Below are 20,574 nucleotides of genomic sequence, written 5' to 3'. Positions count from 1 at the left end.
AATGGATGACCAAACTCTCTATGGAAAGATGAATGCCACAAAATAATTGGCATATGTTTTCAGAAATTTGAAAGAAAAAATACACAGGAAAAACACTGAAAATGAAAATGCTAAAAATGATTATTTTCTAGGTAGGGAGATAATATATACCATTTCATCTTCTTAATGCTTCTATACTTTTCCAATTTTATATAATGATCATGTCTTACTTTTTTTTTTTTTTTTTTCCCCACTGCCCCGTATCTTACATTTTTAATCCAGGCATAAAAAGAAACATACTAAATCACTTTCACCAAAGGTTTTTCAGGGTTTTGTGATTCTTTCTAGTTGCTTCTTAAAATTATGGGTGTGAAAAAGGAAGCAAAGCAACAAACTACAGACGTCTGGTTCAATGGCAAAGATTAAAGAGGGGTGAGAAATAAAAGGAAAACCTGACTAAGGTGTAACAGTGTAATCAAAAATTTCCTGAGATATAGCCCATGTGAGGAAATGTATTTACGCTGTTCAAACACCTTAAATAGAGATGGAGAGTTCTACAATGTGGGATAGAAACAGGATGAAGAAGCAGAGAGCAAGTTAAAGATTTCACTCTGAATTCCATGCATGAACCAGATTGTCCTGACATGTAGTGTTAAGAAAGGAAGAAGACTTACTGAGAAATCTCTTTTGGGAGTGAGCTTCTTGGGGAAGTGATCAAAGGCATATGGTTTGGTACAGACAGGATAGCGGTTCCGGTGGATCTTGTAAAATAGGTGTGCTGACTTGTCAAGCCGATAATCACAGATGTACACATCTTGTTCCTTCACTCCTTTGGGTCTCCCTATGAGTCCAAACACTGTTAAAGAATCCTATTTCCCCTTCCCTCCCCCTGAGCTGCCCAGAGAACACCATACATCATTGGGAGAGCAGCTAGACCCTTAAGAGGAGAACTTGTAGCTACCTGGAGAGGCAGAACAACTAACATTTGGTGGTTGCAGAAGAAAGGAGAGTCCCCAGACACTAGTGTCAAAAAAAGGAGAAAGGGAATATAAGAGCATAATGGCATGCTACAGGATAGAAAGAAACCAGAAATGTAGGTTATTTGAGTGCTGCAGAGATTTGTGAGGGAATGTTTTGAGGAAAAACAGCAGATATTATGACAGTTATGAGAAAAGAATGAAGGTATAAATATGGGGGAAATAAATACTTTTTAACCTGAGGAAGAATCAACAGTGTCAGAACTACAAGCACTCTTTCAGTTTTGGAGTGGAATATATATATAATTTTCGACTATTTGCTATGATACTGACAGACAGAACTAGGTGACTAATATATCGAGCTTTTACTGTAAGCCATAAACTGGGCAAAGTGCTTTTGCAGGTTATTTCATTTAATCTTTACAAAACTCTTTTTTTTTTTTTTTTTTTTTTTTTGCAGCTGGCCAGTACAGGGAACCGAACCCTTGACCTTGGTGTTACAAGGCTGCATTCTAACCAACTGAACTAACTGGCCAGCCCCAAAACTCTTTAAATAGATAATAATCCCTATTTTCAGTGGGAAACTGATACTTAGGTTAAGTAACTTACCCAAGGGCACATAGGTATAATATGGTACAGCTGGAATTTGAAACTAGCATACAGTATTAAAAAATGTTAACTAAATTTTAAAAAAAAGGAATTAACATTTCTTGAGTACCAAGCACTAGGTAATAGAAAGAAAAAATATAGTATAGCTGTCTAGAGTTTCACAGCTAGTCTTGGAGAATCTTTCATCAGATAAAGACAATAAGAATGCTGTGGGCAATTACAGATAAATGAACAGGGGATATGAGGTCATTTCTTAACTAGCCCACATCATTTACCTTTACAATAAGTATAAAGGTCCAACACACAGCAAGTACCCACTACAGCCTCCAAAGGAATGATCTCATAGAGTGGCACCCGAAATAGTTCATTGTGATAGAACCGACGGGATGGTGAGTGGTGCGTTTCATGGGGGCGGAAGTAATGATGACCAAAGGCAAACCGTTCCTCTCTAAAAAAAAAAGGAAGAATGAGAAAGGTTTAGTTGATTAGCAAGATCCTAGTGAATAGTCAGCTCTTCTGATAGGCCACAGGTGGAAGAAAGAGATAGGACCTCAGCACATACTTTTCATTCTTCCAAAGCTTCTCAATGCGGAAGATATCAAGTTTATCTCGGTTAATGTGAGATAAGAGTCGATAGGATTGACGGACTGGATGGCCATCAGGGGTGCGCCGACTATCCCTCATCAGATACACACAGTCACCTAGGAAGGCACAGAACACAGGAGAAAGTTAAAATTATTCCTGCATGGATAATGTTAGGCATACATTTATCTGACCCAGGGTCTACATAGAACTCATAATCTAAAACAATATAAATACAAAGAGCTAAAATCAGTAGTCTAATGATGATAATCAATTCTAGACTATGAGAATAATATGAGGGAAGTCTTCCATCTCTGGGGTTTCCTAAGTACCTTAAAATTTGCTTTCTAACACCTCTCTCTCCAAATTAGTATTATTTGTTAGAGGGGTGATATATGTAAGCATAAGAACTAAAGGATATAAAAACCTATATTCTATTGCTATTAACGGCTGGCTATAGGGAGACAATGACTATCAAGCAGATAGCAGATACTTCTTCCTATTCAGAAACATTAGCTTTGACAACTAGGGTTAGCCCCTGGGTACGCACCCTGACGAAGTAGCAAGTCATCTCGGAGCAAACAGATGAAGTAGACACAGCCAGGTTGAGTGTAGTGGGGACGAGGGATCATGGGTACCTCCTGATAAGAGCAGAAGCCAATGGACAAGGGCTGGAATTACTACATTCAGTCTACTGATCTTTATTCAATAGAGGAAAAGAACTAAAACCTAGAATTCCCAACTAATCAAGACTTACTGTTTGGTCATTTCCATAAACCACAGATTTAAAAAATACATGAAAGCAACTGAAGTTAAATCTGGAAAAGTGAAGGTAGAGGACAAAATGGACAGGCTAAGAATCTAACTATGTTCTATGAAGCAGTAATTGTGTGGCTGCTCTGTGCCATCTAGGGGACATCTGAAAGTGTCCAAAGGGGGACTTTGATTATTATAATGACTAGGGGATGCTACTGGTATTTAGTGCCCAGGTGCCAGGGAAGCCAAACATTCTGAAATGCATCCCTCACGAGAAAGAACTGTCCACCTATAAATGACAACAGTGCCACTGCTGAGAAATACTGACTAAATTCCTCCCTGTTTTTTATAGAGGTGACTTGCCCAAGATCACACATGTAAATATGGTAGAGCCAAGACAAGAACCTACTTAATAACTTGGGCAAGTCACCCACCCTCTCTCCTGTAAAGTGAGCCTAAGACTGATCATTGTTGACTCTGAGACCAATGCTCTTTTCACTTAAATACTACCTAACATAAATAATATTTACAGTACCAAGTTGTGGATTTTACAAGCTACTCCTCTTATGGATAGTTGATAGTGCTTATAAAAACCTTAGTTTTATACCTGTATAGTACCATTCCTTTCACAGATATCTAAGTATTTTATTTTTCCTTTGAACATAGTTTTGAGCAAAACAAGGGCAAAATTACTACCCTCAATGTGAAGTTTAAGAAATAATCTGTTAAAAAAAAAAAAAAAAAAAAAAGAAGGAAAGAAATGGAGGCACAGAGAGGTTGAGCAACTTATTAAAGGAAATTCTGCATAGCAGGAGCAGGTAAGATACCACAGGCTACATCTCCTACTTACAGACTGGAGTTTTATCACAGGGTGGCTTACCCTGTCTACAGGCCTTGGGTCACACTGCTCACAAAGGTAGTGTTCCACATCTGAGTTCACTCCCATACAATCACAGTGCTGCCACACCTGTAGAAAAAGGTACAGATGGGGGGACACAGGGAGGCTTAGACTTTTTGAGAGAAGTCTTGGGGGTTAAGAATCAAAAAATTGGCAACAGGACAGGGTAAAGTAAAATAGGAACTAAGGAATAAGTGTGTGAATGAGAAATTAGAGATATATGGTAAGATAGGAGGAAAAAAGAATAACGATTTGTCTGAATAAAAGTATACAGATTGATTCATAATACATAGATGTGGGCAAATAAAACAGGGAGACAGAGAATAGGAAGACAAGTGAGTATACTACCAAACTATTAGTTACTAAGTACTATACGTCTATGATAGGGCAATTGTGAAAGGTTTTAGTTACAAAATGTTTTCACTTACCCTTATCTAACTTTATCCTCTCAATAATCATAGCCCCATTTTACATATGGACATGTGAACATGAGTTTACATGCATTAAGTGGGGACACTATGGTCAAACCCAGGCCTTGACTCCATCAGGAGCCCTATGTATATTTATAAATGGCACTGTATCTGTATTCATGCTATATAGAGTGTACTACTGCCAAATGTTTTTCAAGGTAAAGCACTATCCTAAATACTATCATTCTCCTTGATTCAGATTACATTAGGAAGCGTACAGTGAAAGTGAGCACAAAGAATGGGAGGTATAAAAAGAAGAGAAGCTTGGGAGAGTGTGGTGCTATTACACCAAGTCAAGGGTTTGGTTCTCCTTAACAGCCAGAAAAAAAAAAAAAAAAAAAAAAAAGGAAGGAATAAATAAAAGAAATACAAAAAAGGGGAAAGACAATATGGTGTACAGTGAGGAATAACAGAAACCAAGGCTAGATTAGAGTTCATAAAAAGGCTTTGAGGCCAAGCCAAAAGAGGCAAGAGCTTCTTTGAATATGGTCACCATGCTCATCAAGACCAGGCTTGTGCTTCACCTCCTGACCCTCACCATGCACTTGTCACACTGGATCATGAGGCCTTCGTCCTTGTAGAGGCCACAGATACAGCGGATAACATCATCGTCCTTTTCATGCCCATTCTCCTTCTCAGAGACTGAGGTCTCACTGCTGTCTGCCTCACTTGCTGTCTCTCCCACAATCTCATCAATTTGAGCTGATGCTTCATGCCGAGCATTGTAATAGGCCTTTCGTAGGCGGCAAACATCTCTCCCAATTGGAGATTTACGCCCATAGTACTTCTGAAGAAAGGAGAAGAAAGAAATCATGTTTCCTCTTCTCAACTTGGCTTAAAAATATACCTAAAGAAGTAGCATGATTTTCTTAATAGGTTTTCAATAGCATCAAATACTGTTGTCCCTCAGTATCCATGGGGGATTCGTTCTATGACTCCTTGCAAGTACCATAATCAGCAGATGCTCAAGTCCCTGATATAAAGTGGCACTGTATTTGCATATAACCTATGCACATCCTCCTGTATACTTTAAATCATCTCTAGATTATGTATAATACCTAATACAATACCTACACATTGCTTCATTCATATGGACTCAACACAGTATTCGATATGTGGCAAATTCAAATTTTGCTTTTTAGAACTTTCTGTAATTTTTTTCCCACAAATATTTTCAATCTAAGGTAGGTTGAATCCATGGATGTGGAAAGCATGGATACAGAGAGCTGACTACATAGTGCCAGAAAGTCACTAACATCTTAAACTGAACTAAAATGAATTAAAATTAAAATCTGCTTGGTATTTTTCCATTTGCTCTACTGCTTTGTCATACAATTCCTGTCAAAGGCCTTAGTGTCCACAAGATCAAATACACAGTTATCAAGGAACATGAATAAATATTGCAAGCATAATGTAGTGTAGAAGTTCACCATTTACCTTTGTCTTGCAGGTATCTGGGAAAATTTACACATGTTAAATGTATGTGGAAGCTGGGTTTCAGTAGAAAGCATTGTTATAAGTCAAGATTGATCTAAGTCTTCTCCCACTTGTTTTTCTCTCTTATTTTGTCTTTCAACCTCTACTCTTTATCTAATATAGCCACTTTTATCCTCCAAATACCTCTCCAAGGTATTTCAAAACCATACAATAGTCCATTATGACCTTTAAATCAGTTCAAGGCCACCTTCTCTCCAATGGGTTTCACCTATTCTACAACCTATTAGAATAATACCCTTCAATTCCATTTTCTAGCTATATTTCTAACTACTTACATACACATATTTCTGTTTATTTCACATGTAATTATTTCCTCGAGGAAAGAAACTACAGATATTCCTTAAATGCAGTAAAACATCTGTACAGCACAGATAAAAAGGTTTAATATTAAATTAGGTTTTAATAAAAATTGTTTTTTTGAAGGAATGATTTAACTTTACAACTAATCTATGTCTTTACTGTATAGGAATGTACAATATTTAGTACACTATAACACACACCCTAAGGGTACTCAATAAAAATGATTGCCTTTCCAGAAATATGAAGGTTGATAGGAGAAAAAGGTAAAAATCTTAAGCTTCTAAAATGGTTCTCTTCAGAACAAACTTCTTAAATCTGTGTTTGAAGTCAGTGAAAAATACCTCAGCATTCCGAAAGACCTTGAGCATGTCAGCATCAAAAGCTTCCACTGTCTTATAATAACCAGTGAGGATCTGCTTCTCTATGGTGATAAGATCTAGGGGATCAGAGATCTTCTCATAATAATCAGCATTCCTGGAACATAAAGCCAGCATGTCAATCTGATACACTTAGAACTTTTATAAAACTCGTATGATTCCCATAAACATAGACCTACTTTTTCTTTGGCGGGAGGTTCAAAAGTGGAGCTGCCAGTGCTTGTCGGGAAGAATCTGCAACAGAATGCAAGATTTAGCAGAAAGACTCTTAGATACAAGGGAGGCAAGCGTTATCTCCTAACTGAAACAATAGAATCCGCCCCCCCAAACACAAGTTTTGTTGAGATGTGACAGTGAAAAATCCACTTTTCAGAAATGTGTGTCGTTAGGGCCGAGCCCGTGGCGCACTCGGGAGAGTGCGGCGCTGGGAGCGCAGTAGCGCTCCCGCCGAGGGTTTGGATCCTATATAGGGATGACTGGTGCGCTCACAGCGCCCACTGGCTGAGTGTGACACTGGCTGAGTGTGATGCGGCCGGTCTCAAAAAGGACACACACACACACACACACACAGAAATGTGTGTCGTTAAAGGCAGAGATCAAATGATGTTTTCAAGACTGCCTAGGATATGAAAGATATAGTATATAAGCTTGAAATGTAGCATAATATTAGTTAGGTAATGAGAAGAACTTTCTATGAGGAATGAGAGATGGGAACTTACTGAGTAAGCTGGGCTGCTTAGGGCAAATTCCTGCTTAATAAATCTTATCACAGGAAAAAGACCATCTTATCCAAAAAATGTTTTCTAGTTCTTGTTAATTGCACATAATTAATATTACTCTCTTGGTTTGAATTCAATTAAATGCTAGATAATGAATAACTTAGAACTGTGAATATTTTCTAGAATTCTTTTTCCTGTAACAGTTATTCTGCATTATGAAAACAGAATTCATACTGAGGGGCTACTTCTCATTTGCTACCTTACTTTCTGGCGATTTCACCAGAGAGAAAAAGCCTGTTGTTTTATGCTCAGAATGCAGTGACACAATAGATATATTTACTGCAATTTCATGTTAGATCAGAGGGGGCTACTTGAGAATGCAGAGAGTGTGATCTTTTGGGAATGTAAATGGAATAGGTGCCACAAAACTACATCTTAGGGCAGAGTGGTCCCCTCCTTCCTTTCTATATTAGGTGAACAAAACTGTAAAAAGCCAAAACTGTATAATACCAAAGATAAACAGTAGACAGAGAAAGAAAAGAGAAGGAAAGAACCAAATTCCTCAGAATTTATGGAATGGAAGGAAGAGAGAGAAGGCAAAGCTGATGGAAGAAAGCTGCAATTATCTGACAAAATCTCTAATTTTAAAGATCCCCAATTTTCTTTTTTTTTTTTCCCTTTTTGTCTTTTTTACTGACCGGCAATGGGATCGCAACCCTCGGTGTGGCGCCCGCACCGCGCTCAGCCAGTGAGCGGGAACCGGTCTCACATGGGATCCGAACCCTCGGCGGGAGTGCCGCCGCGCTCGCAAGCGGCGCGCTATCCAGTGCGCCACTGGGCCGGCCCCAAGATCCCCAATTTTCTTTTTTTTTTTCCCTTTTTGTCTTTTTTACTGACCGGCAATGGGAGCGCAACCCTCGGTGTGGCGCCCGCACCGCGCTCAGCCAGTGAGCGGGAACCGGTCTCACATGGGATCCGAACCCTCGGCGGGAGTGCCGCCGCGCTCGCAAGCGGCGCACTATCCAGTGCGCCACTGGGCCGGCCCCAAGATCCCCAATTTTCTTGGTCAGAAAAAGTCACTTACATTATGAAACTATCTACCCCAAATTAAAAACTCTCTCCTTCCCTACTCCTATTCTCAACGCATGCCCAAAAGATGGGTCTTGGAAGAGGAAAGGAACAGGGTAAAGGTGTTTGCATGAAAACTTTTATAAAGTAAGTGGCAATTTTCTTGAAAGTTTGTCCTTTTTCTTAATGTAGATTGTTAGGGTCTATGAACGCTCCAAAATATACGCAAGATTATACATATATATTTTTCTGGGGAAAGGGAACATGGACTTTATTAGATTCTCAAAGATGTCAATCAAAAAAATGTTAAGAACCACTGGTGTAACACATTCTTTATACATTTTTCTTAAATTGCTTATTCATTGTCTTATTCAGGGGAATTATATTTAAGAAAGGGAACTGTACCCTATAGATGCAGAGACTAGCTACCTTCTATTTAAAAAATGTGATTTCTAAATATAGTATTTAACTACAGTAAAATTATAACAAACACAAAAAATGTAGGATCTTGGAATTTATTATTTATTTTTCCCATATGGACTTTGCTTTAAAAATACATGGATGAGTGAGAGAGACTTCATTTTTAAGACTACAGCATCCATTTAAAAAAAGTTGTTTTTTCCTTTTTGTCCCTGGGTGGGTTTGAACTATCAACCTTTTGGTTAACAGCCAGACACACTAACCAACTGCACCACAGAAACACATGGATCTTAGAAGTTAAAAACAACAATTCCTGAAGACTATAATCCATCCTATAATTCTATACTCTGATAAAAGGCAGAAAAAGTAAACCTCCTAAATTCCTAATCCTAAATGTCACTTGTTCTTGGTCTTGGAAATCTAAGGTAATGGTGATATGATATTAAAAAAAGGTAAGAAGGGGCCGGCCCCGCGGCGCACTCGGGAGAGTGCAGCGCTTGGGAGCGCAGCAGTGCTCCCGCCGCGGGTTCGGGTCCTATATAGGGGTGGCCAGTGCGCTCACTGGCTGAGCGCGGTGCGGGCGACACCAAGCCAAAGGTTCCGATCCCCTTACCAGTCACAAAAAAGACAAAAAAAAAAAAAGAAAGGTAAGAAGAATAAAATTTAGGGTGAATATAGTCACCTTTATAAGAGATGATACCATCACAGATCTCTTTGAAGATCTGGGCTAGGCGGGCTGCCCGAGCCACTTCAATGTTTTCCTCTGCAGCTGCCAACCGTCTTGTTCGAACAGATCGAGCTGTCTGCAGGGCAGAGAACTGGGTCATGAAGACGTCTGGAAGGACAAAGTGAAAATTAGTTTCAAGAAATGAGGACTTCTGTGTGGCTCTCTCTTCCCCAATGGGTTTCTGCCATAAGCTCTATTTTCCTTGAAGTGAGTTAAGTAAATTAGTGGGCAAGAGTTCTTTCTTTCCTCCTTAAAGAAAAATTAGAAATCACTGGAGTTTCCCAGAGACACAAATGCTGCAAGAGGGACCATAGCGTAGTGGCCAAACTCTATATAGTGTAGTAACTTCAAAGTCTGGGCTTCAAAATGAGTCTGTCTGCATCTGAATTCTGGCTTCACCATTTACTCTTGTGTGATCTGGGGCAAGTTACTTATCCTATGTCTCACCTTTTATTTTATTTTATTTATTTATTTATTTATTTTTTGTCTTTTTCCGTGTCTGGCAATGGATCGCAACCCTCAGTGTCGCCCCCGTACCGGACTGGGACCGGCAACGGGATTGCAACCCTCGGTGTTGCTCCCGCGCCTCGCTCAGCCAGTGAGTGGGAACCGGTCTGTATGTGGGATCCGAACCCTCGGGCAGGAGCGCCGCCGCGCTTCCCAAGCGGCACACTATCCAGTGCGCCACCGGGCCGGCCCCTATGTCTCACCTTTTAAATGTAAAATAGAAAAAGTGGTAGTAATTCCCTCATGAGGAAATTATGCAGATTAAACAAGATGATGCTTTTAATATGTTTAGCTTAAAATGTGTTTTGGTGACTACTTATATGTGCCTGACATATAAGTACTCAGTAAATGATTACTGTCATTATCAGAAGTTTTTTTTTTGGTGGTGGTGGTGGTGGGGAGCTGGCTGGTATGGGGATCCAAACCCGTGACCTTTGGTGTTACCAGTGCCACACTCTTCCAAATGAGCTGACCGGCCAGCCCTATCAGGAGATTTGTAGTTGAAATATAAGTTCAAAGAATTTACGACAGTCAAATCATTGAAAGGATATAAGATTTTGGGCAAATTTCTTAATCTGTCTAGTTACCATTCAACATATTCCCTCATTCACCATGCAGAATGTTTCTATCTTCTGAGGGGAAGAAGGAAAGAATTAAAAAAAACCATGATTTTTGGAACACCTTATTTTCAGTTAGAAGGATGCTTGCACATACCAGTTCCTCTGCTTTCAGTCTTTTCTGGATAATATCTGAACTCGGGAGTGCTGTTACATTATTCACTCATGAAGGTCAGAAAAAGGAAATCTGATGTTTTGTGTGTATAGTGCCCTCAAGCCAGAGGACAGTGTCTGCATGTGGGGGAAAATGTCTTCAAATTGCTAGTGATGACATTTTTCTCTCCACAGAGCATCTGTCAGCACTATTTATTCTGTCTGCAAGTTATTTTCCAGGTAGGAAGGAATACAGAGGGCCCACTATCTGTCTTATGCCTAGTGACTCTTTCAGACTTTAGGTGATGTTTGGGAGGCTGGTGAAAGGGGGTTCTTCCTATTCTCTAGAGTAGAGACAGGAAAGTATAAGAGCTGGGATGGATAGATTATTACTGATTGATGCTTGCAAGTTTAAATTCTAACTTTTTTTTTTGTCCAGAGTAAAAGGAATTTCTGAATAGAATGTTAGTTTGAAAGTAACTAAAATAATCACTTTTGGAACAATCTTATGAAATAGGAATGTTTCCCATGCCTTACCAGACTTGATATTCCCATCATCTCGGCAGATGCCATTCCATCGGGTATATAATGATGCTGAGTGAATGTTATCACTGGTGTGCTTTACTTCCTCCTGTTTCTGATGAATCTTCTCCCAGTTTCGGACCAAGAACACATGATGCTTTAATACAAAGTTCCTGCAAGGAAGGAAAAAGGGAAGTTCCACTATTCACTAAAAAATTCAATAAACATTTATTACATGTCTACTGTATGTAAGCCACTGTTAGATGACATAAGTAAATACTTACAAGAGAAGTAAGCTGTTATAAAGATAATTATATGGTCAAAACATTATTTTACAACTTGATTTTTTTCACATAACATAAAACATTTCCCTATATTATTTACAAAAATCTGGCAAATACCAATTAAAGGCTGCAAAAATTTTGGCAAGTGAAGCACCCAAGCCAGAGGGCAGATTTATGGAGTATTTGTACAAATTCGAAAGGGAGTTGCCAAGATGAAGTAGGGGCTTAGGATCAGTTCTAACAAGGAGAATGGGACTGGTAGATAATAAAGTCAAAGATATGTAAGATGAATAGGCTGTGGGCAAACTATGTTAGGAGCACTGCCTCTACATGGATCTCTAAACTTAAATGAGTTATGCATATCTTGACTGGATCCCACACACTTTTGATTCTATTATTTGATTTTCACACTAGTACATATATAAATAGATATGACCTTGGATAAGTCTCAAACTATGGGCCTCACTAAATGGACATTAAACTAATTTGATAGTTCTTGATTTTGTCCGCATATTGGAATCATCTAGGGATCTTTATAAACTACTGATGGCTGGGTTCCGCTTCCGGAAATTCTGGTTTAAGTGGTCTGAGGTTTAATTCCAGCCTTGCAAGTTTTTAAAATCTCCCCATGCTAATGTTGCAGCCAAGTAGGGAACCACTGGATTAAATCATTTCCAAGTTTTTCTGAAACCTAAAATTTCTATGACTCAAAGTGAAATAGGATGAAAGGGGCTAAAATTGTAGAAGAGTTATAAATGAGGATAAGCTTTTAAAGATATTGGAATGTGTAGTATGGGAGGTTGTAGAATATGTTCCGAGACAATTTGAAAAATAGGACATATTCACTTTGCTTACTTCTGACAGGCACAAATATAGAAAATAGCAGAAATGACCACTAAAGATCCTTTTTATTGCTATGTTAATATGTCAACAAAGCATGGATTGTTAATCCTTTCTGTGTCATTGATTCCTCTGGCAGTCTGGGCATTCTTCTCTGAAGAATGATTTTATTTTAAAATTAATTAAAAGGGGTGGTTGGTTAGCTCAGTTGGTTAGAGTGCAACCTCATAATACCAAGGTCACAGGTTCAGATCCCTTTACCAGCCAGCTGCCAAACAAATACACTATAAAATTAACTAAAAATTTTAAGTAATCTTTTTTTTTTTTTTTGGCAGCTGGCTGGTACAGGGATCTGAAAGTAATTTTTAATACACTGGACTAAAAGAAAACCAAATATACTGAAATACAGGTTTCAAAACACAAAACAAATCCAAAACCACCAAAACTGCGATATGGCAGGCTGGCCAGTTAGTTCAGTTGGTAGAGCATGGTGCTAACACCAACATCAAAGTTTGAGATATAGGCCAGCCACCAAAAATAAAATAAAGTAAAATAAAATAAAAATTGTTACACAGAAATACACATTAATTCTTAATGCATGACAAGATCTAGCTTAACAACCATAGTAATTTCAAGGTAGAGATGAACATAAATGATATTTCAAGATATTATACCTGTTAACATGATACAAGAATATCTGAATACTAATGACAAAGCCATGGAAAATGCTAATTCTCTCTCTCTCTCTCTACACACACACACACACACACACACACACACACACACACACATTTTGCCTACAATCATATTTGAGGGCAACGTTAAGTTTCCTTCAGTTAGAAATTAGGGAAGATAAAGACATAATTATTTTCTTCCATCCAAGTTCACAGGTCCCCTGAATCCTTGGGTTAAGACCTCCTGTATGAAAGAAAATGGATCAACTATACAGAAGTTTAGTAATTTTTTAAACTTACAAGCAAATCACATAATTTAAAAATAACTCTTTTTACCTCTCTCGATTGGACATTGGCTTCATCTGTAATTGGGGAGTCAATCTTGTTGGGGTGTTGATGTTTTCATTGGGTTCCTCAGAGAGATGGCCTCTCTGAAAAACAGATGGATCAGATTACAGAAGAAAAAGAAAATCAGAAATCACCTCCAAGAATATTAAAACCTCTCTTAAGATGCCACCCTCTGGTAATTCCCTTATTCCAGTGATTGCCTTTAAGCATTTCATAAGCAGTTTTTGGGGAGAGGCAGGAGATCATTATTCACCCTTTTCTTCAGCTTGTGCTTAGACTTTCTCTTCTCTTTTGATCGTCCAGACTTTTTATGTGTGGACAAAGGCTGGCTGCTTTTGCTGCTGGTGAGTCCATTCATGCGTTGACTCTTGCCTCCAATGATTCCTCGACATTTCTCAAAGCCACACTTACAAAGTTGCTTTGAAAGGAAAAAGAGTAATTTACAAATTCTCATTTACAAATTCAATGAGAATTTACAAATTTACAAATTCAACGAGAGTCTCATTTACAAATTCAAAGAGATGCCCGAGCATCTGGATACCCAACTTAGATATGAACTGAGGAATTTGCATATAGAGGAAAATAACTAATTGAGAGTATAATAAATAGAAATAGGTTTCCACTTGAGTGGAAAGATTAAACTTGAAGAAAACTTCTTCCCCAGGAAAGTTAAGAAAGTTAAGAACTGACTAGAGACTAAAAATGACAGTGCAATCTCTTTTTTCAGAGTTCTGAAACAATAAACATGACCTATGTATCCCAGATAGGTGGAGTTAAGAGTAAAAAACCATCTTCTCCCATGTATTTCTCAGTAGCTCCAAGTCAATCATGTTTCCTGATAGTCCATGCTATATGGCATTGTAAATGAGACAGTCCAACCTCCTTCTTGGATTTGTTATTCTTACCTGTTTTTCAACATTGAAGGAATGAAAGTTGTAGTCATAAGTAAGTTCTGTCCCAGCTGGCATATCTTTAAGAGCATATAGTCCAATTCGGTATACTCCATTAACAGACCTATAAAGAGGGAAAAGAACAGAGTTCAAAGCTGGGATTCTTAATACCATGACTGAAAACTAGAAAAAATGGCATAATCACTGATTTCAGAGTTGCTTTCCTTCTGTATCCAATTACTCAAGAATTCTAATAATTTTTTTCTACAAAATATTTTCCTGCATTTGTTATTTCCCCTTTATTCTGACTAAAATCCTGTTTCTGGATTTTTAGGAATGTATGTTGGTGTTACTACAAGAGTTTCCTGGCCAATCTCTCCACTTTTAATCTCTCTTCTATTCTACTCAGTCTGTATAATACTGCCAGACTAATAATAATAAATCAATTTTCCTGAAAACATGCTTTATATGCTGTCAATTAGAATAGTGGTCTTAACTTTTCCTGCGTGGTATTTGAAGTCCCTCTAAAATATGGATTTAGTTTACCTATTAAATAAATTAAAATTACTTCTTATGGCTTACTTATAAAAATCTTCTTGTTCCTACTCATCTCCATCTTTATCATCTGAGTGCCTCTCCTATTTTATTACATGTAAGTTATTAATTATCTATTATGTAGTGTTCTAGATTTTTTATATAATAATAATTATTTTCATAGCTAACATTTATTGAGTGCTTGTTATTTTGTTGTATTAACTTATTTAATCCTCCTACTAACTATATAAAAGTAGGTACTATTATTAGGTAGTATTATAATGTCCACATTACAAATGAGAAAACAGGTACAGAGAGGCTAAGTACCTTGTCCAAAGTTACAGTTAATAACTTGGGAAATCAAGTTTCAAATCAAGGCAGTGAGTGTGCCTGCAAAATCTTAGCTACTATGCCATACTAATAACAGATTATCTTATAAATTCTCAAAACAACCCTATGAAATAGGTATTATGATCTCCATTTTACATATGAAGCATTTATGGCTTAAGAGTTTGTTCATGGTCATATAGCAATTAAGTAGCCTTTCAAACACAGGGGATTAAAACCCAAGCTGTTTGACTCCATAGCTTCTCTTCCTTCCTGCCTCCATGCCAGTATGGAACACGACATGGGTTAGCTTGGATACTAACACATTATATGTAAACGTTCTCTAAACATCTAAAATCTTCAGTGTTTGCTATTCTTTTTTCTGAATTCAGAAAGCATTTTTAGTTTATTCCAGGGATTGGCAAACTATGACCTACAGGCCAACCCCCCTCCCCACCCCTGTCTTTCTAAATAAAGTTTTATTGGTGCATGGCAACTCCCAAAAAGTTTGCTGACTCCTGATCTATACTATAACAATTTATATTTTTATTAGGCAACTTGCCTAATCACAATATTTTGTAACATTTAAAATTTGATTATATACTGTCTTGTTTTTTAAAAAATGTGTTTTTGGTATAACTTATATAAAGTAGAATATAGAAATCTTAAATGTACAGCTTGCCAAAATTTTATATATCTCTGTACCTGTATAACTTCCAATCTGTGTCAGTACCCTCCTCACAAAAGATTGCCACTATCCTGACCTCTGTAACTGTGGATTAGTTTTGCCCGTTTTGAACTACAAATAAATGGAATCACACAGAATAAAACCTGGAGTAGATATACTTTTATGCCCAGCTTCTTTTACTCAACATTACATAGCATTGCATGTATCAGTTTGTATCTTTACACTGCTGTGTAGTATTCCATTATAGAAATAGACCTATTCTATTGTTGATAAACATTTGGGATTGTTGCAGTTATTAGCTATTACTAAAAAAATACCTTGTTGACATTCTCATACATATCCTTTGAACATAAACATTCATTTCTGTTGGGAAGGTACTTACAAGTGGGGTTACTGGATATGTTTAACTTCGGTAGGTACTATCAAATGGGTTTTTTTTAACTGTCAAACATTTTTGAAAATGGTTATACTAATTTACCATTCCACTAGCAGCAATCTAAGAGCATTCATGATGCTCTACACCCTTGCCAACACAATGTATTGTCAGTCTTTAATTTTAGATATTGTGGAAGATATGTGCTGGTTTTTCAATTTGGCTTAATATTTCTCTTAACAGCTAATGATATTAAGCACTTTTCAAAGTATGTTTATTGACCACTTTCATATTCTTTTTGAAGTACCTATTTTAAAAATTGGATTGTCTTTCTCTTATTGATTTGTACATTATGGATAAAAGTAAATTCCTTTGTCAGATAAACATATTGCAAATATATCCTCCCCAGTGTACATATAGCTTGCCCTACACTCTCTGAATGATATCTTTTTTTTTTTTGTGGCTGGCCTGTACAGGGATCTGAACCTTTGACTTGGTTCTACTAGGTGGCACTTAAAAGATATCTTTTGATGAAAAGAAATTCTTAATATTGCCAAATTTAAAATTTTATGGTCAGTGCTATTTATTTCCTTTTTGAGATATCTTTACCTATCCTAAGTCAAAGAAAATATTATCCCATGTTTCCTTCTAGACACTTGACAGTTTCAATTATGATATTTAGGTCTATGATACATCTTAGATTAATTTTTGTGTGTGCACTAAGATAAGAGCATCTGACTCAAAACAATTTGTTAAAAATCCATCCTTATACCACTGATTTACAGTATAGGCTTTGTTATAAATCAGGTGACAGTACATTTATGGATCTTTGCCTGGATTCTTTCCTTTCACCTATTAATCTATCCCAAGCAAATCCTTACCGTTTTAATTAATATTCTTTTGTAGTAGGTCTTCAAATTTGGTAGTGTAAATCCTTAAATAATTGTTCTTCAAGATTATCTTTTTAGGTCCTTTGCATTTCCATGTATAAAATCATACATGATTTATATATAATATAGGAATCATCTTGACAATTTCCATAAAAACTGAATTTTGATTAGATTTGAATGTATAGAGCTGAATTTAACTTGGTTAAGACTAGATATCCCCCAAATATTGAGATTTTAAATATTGAGACTTCCAACCCCCTAAATGTGGCATATTTCTCCATTAATTTAGGTCATATGACAAGAGAAAAAAAAAACCCATAATAGGTGATCTTCACTTCCTTCCAATAATGTTTGGGTCTGTGTACAGAGGCACTACAAATTTTCATTAGATTTGTTCCTAAGGGGCCGGCCCGTGGCTCACTCGGGAGAGTGTGGTGCTGATAATACCAAGGCCCCGGGTTCGGATCCCATATAGGGATGGCCGGTTCGCTCACTGGCTGAGTGTGGTGCTGACATCACCAATCAAGGGTTAAGATCCCCTTACTGGTCATCTTTTAAAAAAAAAAAAAGAAAAGATTTGTTCCTAAGGACTTATCTTTTATGAAACTATTGCAAATAATAATGTCTAATTTTATTTATTTATTTTTGGCAGCTGGCAGGTTTGGAGATCTGAATCCTTGGCCTTTAGTAATGTCTAATTTTAAATTCCACTTTCTACTTGGTTGTTGCTAATATATTGAAATACACTCAAACACATTGATTTTTTTTTTTTTTTTTTTTTTTAAAGAAGATGACCGGTAAGGGGATCTCAACCCTTGGCTTGGTGTTGTCAGCATCACGCTCAGCCAGTGAGCAAACCGGCCATCCCTATATAGGATCCGAACCCTGGGCCTTGGTGTTATCAGCACTGCACTCTACCGAGTGAGCCACGGGCCGGCCCTCAAACACATTGATTTTTATAAACTATTTGCTATTAATCTTGCTAAATTCACTTATTTATAGTAGTAGGTAGATTTTTATTTCCATGTGTATATCATGTCATCTACAAATGACAGTTTGCTTTTTCTGCCTCTTGAGATGATTTATGGTTTCTTGCCTTTATTTTGTTAATATGGTAATAAATCACCTTTAAATTTGAATGTTAAACCTACCATTCCTGTAATAAATCCCACATGGTCACGATGTATTAACCTTTTTAAATATTCCTAGATTTTATTTGCTGGTATTTTATTTAAGATTTTTGTGTCTACGTTCATGGGAGATATTGGCCTGTATTTTTTCTTTCTTTTAACATCCTGGTTAAGTTTTGGATGAAGGCTATGCTAGCCTTATAAAACTGAAGAGTTTATATTAGATTGGTAAGTATTGGTATGTTTTAATTATAGACTCAATTTTTTTGGTAGACATTCAGATTTTCTATTTCTTCTTGTGTCATTTTTGGTAAGCTGTATTTTTCAAAGAATCTGTTCATTTCATTTAACTTATCAAATATAAAGTTGTTCAGGAAAATGGATAAAAAACTGGTGAATTCATACAAAGGAATATTAGTCCACAATAAAAAGCAACAAACCCCTAATGTTCGCAACAACATGGATGAATTACAAAAACATTGTGCTAAATGAAAGAAACCAGACACAAAAGAATACATACACATGAGATTCTAGAATAGGCAAAACTAATCTGTGGTGATAGAAATCAGATCAGTGCTTGCCTTGGGAGGTGGGGAGATCAACTGTGAAGAGGCAGAAGGGAACTTTCTGAAATGATGGAAATGTCCTATATTTTCATAAGGGTGTGGGTTACATGGGTATACACATTTGTAAAAACTGATGGAAATGTACACTTAAAATCTGTGTATTTCTAGGGCTGGCCAGTGGATTGGGAGAGCATGGTGTTGATAACACCAAGGTCAAGATCCCCATACCAGCCAGCCGCCAAAAAAAAAAAAAAAAAACTTGTGCATTTCTCTGTATGTGAATTATACCTCGATTTTTAAAAAAACGTACAGAAAAGAATTGTTCATACTTTCCTCATGTTCTTTTTAAAATTGTTTCTTAGATGCAATGTTTTCCTTCTCAATTAGGTTCTAACCTCCTTAAGGGAAGAGATCTCATATTTCACTTATTTTTATTTCTCTTTGTGATACATCCACTGGGCAGTAATAAAGATGGAATATAGATTGGCTGAACAAACTGACACAACCCATGTAACACAGTGCCTAGCACACGGTAAGCACTCAGTAAATATTAAGTATCATCATCATCATTGCTATTTTTTTGGGAGTGAGTAGTTAGGATGAAGTGAAGAGACAGGAGGAGCTTACTCCACTTGGAGAATCTGGTATAATGGGGAGGTGCCTGAGTTGCTTTGTGTCAGCTGACTGATCCCGTGGAAAGATCAATCTCTGGCTGCCCTCACTGCCTTCTCTTCTGCTTGATTCTTGGCTCACCTTCTCCTGCTTCCTTACCATTTCTGCATTTCACAATTTGGGTCACAGCTGTGGTTGATGAATCGGGCTTCATTTCCCATACGGTAACTGTCAATCACCATCCCGCTGTCCAGGTTCAGGCAGTAGTGGTCACTGTGATTATGATACTGTTCAATCATCCTGTTTCTAAAGTGGAGAGAAATGATTGAAAGTCAGTTAATGATTAAGTTGAAAGTAAATTCCAAATCTTCCATCTTCCATTCTAATCTTGTACCTTTGCCTTTTAACCAGAGTATCATCATTTACACCATACCTGAACTCCTGTTCACTGACAACCTCTCCTAGGTATTCAATGATGAACTGCCCAGCTTTTAGGGGTTCTTTGGTTCTGATTCCCCAGCCTTTTTCCTCAGCTCGAAATCGTTCTAGACATTGCACCCACTCATGCCTCTGTATCCTCTGGTTACAGCATTGCTCACCACATGGGCAAGTGTTGGGGGAACACTCAGCAAAGATCATTCTGGAAAGAAAGGGAATAATTGTACATCAATTTACATAATACTTGCCTTAATGCACCCATTTTTTATTTTATAAAAAATTTAAAAAATGAATACATGAAATAAATTTTTATTTTAACAAAAGTAGACAAATCACTAAGACTAATATATAATCAGAATTTCCAAGTCAGGTTGCAAACACTGAATACTTCCCACTCAGAATCCTGGATAAACATGATCATATTTATCTGTGCTAAGAATAAATGAACTTTGACCCAGAGAAGAATAAATAATTTGATGATTACATTGCATTCTTATTTTGAAGCAGCTCATGGCCATTTATAGACTTAAAAAAAAGTTGTGGTAAAATATGTTATAATCGTAACTTTAAAATCCTGTAAAGGAATTATATACCAGTTTACACTTTAAAGTATTTCAGAGTCATCTGATTTATTTTTTTTGTGTTTTTTTTTTTTTTTTTTTCCTTTTTTGAGACCAGCCGCACCGCACTCAGCCAGTGAGCGCACCGGCCATCCCTATATAGGATCCGAACCCGCAGCAGGAGCACCGCTGCACTCCCAGCGCTGCACTCTCCCAAGTGCGCCACGGGCTCGGCCCGAGTCATCTGATTTATTCTTCACAAAAATATCATCCTTATTCTAAAGGACAAACAGCACACAGTG

The 20,574-nt window shown here is 37.2% G+C and overlaps 1 protein-coding gene across 1 annotated transcript in view; it reads right to left on the bottom strand.

Moving 5' to 3' along the window:
* ASH1L (ash1 (absent, small, or homeotic)-like (Drosophila)) overlaps positions 1-20,574 on the bottom strand; it is a gene marked incomplete at its 5' end in the record, with an annotated part of 126,394 nt that overhangs the window by 4,694 nt on the left and 101,126 nt on the right. Inside the window, 15 exons of the mRNA XM_008588220.1 lie at positions 654-820; positions 1,841-2,013; positions 2,128-2,266; positions 2,698-2,788; positions 3,784-3,870; positions 4,810-5,058; positions 6,410-6,542; positions 6,625-6,679; positions 9,335-9,487; positions 11,134-11,291; positions 13,253-13,347; positions 13,518-13,682; positions 14,170-14,278; positions 19,434-19,580; positions 19,708-19,914. Coding sequence (XP_008586442.1) covers positions 654-820; positions 1,841-2,013; positions 2,128-2,266; positions 2,698-2,788; positions 3,784-3,870; positions 4,810-5,058; positions 6,410-6,542; positions 6,625-6,679; positions 9,335-9,487; positions 11,134-11,291; positions 13,253-13,347; positions 13,518-13,682; positions 14,170-14,278; positions 19,434-19,580; positions 19,708-19,914 — 2,128 coding nt within the window. The remainder of the gene's footprint in view (positions 1-653; positions 821-1,840; positions 2,014-2,127; positions 2,267-2,697; positions 2,789-3,783; positions 3,871-4,809; positions 5,059-6,409; positions 6,543-6,624; positions 6,680-9,334; positions 9,488-11,133; positions 11,292-13,252; positions 13,348-13,517; positions 13,683-14,169; positions 14,279-19,433; positions 19,581-19,707; positions 19,915-20,574) is intronic.

The sequence above is a fragment of the Galeopterus variegatus genome, unplaced genomic scaffold (genome assembly GCF_000696425.1).
Source record: "Galeopterus variegatus unplaced genomic scaffold, G_variegatus-3.0.2 Scaffold4721, whole genome shotgun sequence".
Lineage (NCBI taxonomy): Eukaryota > Metazoa > Chordata > Mammalia > Dermoptera > Cynocephalidae > Galeopterus > Galeopterus variegatus.
The sequence above is the reverse complement of the archived record's forward strand: the minus strand, read 5'-3'. Positions and strand labels throughout refer to the sequence as shown.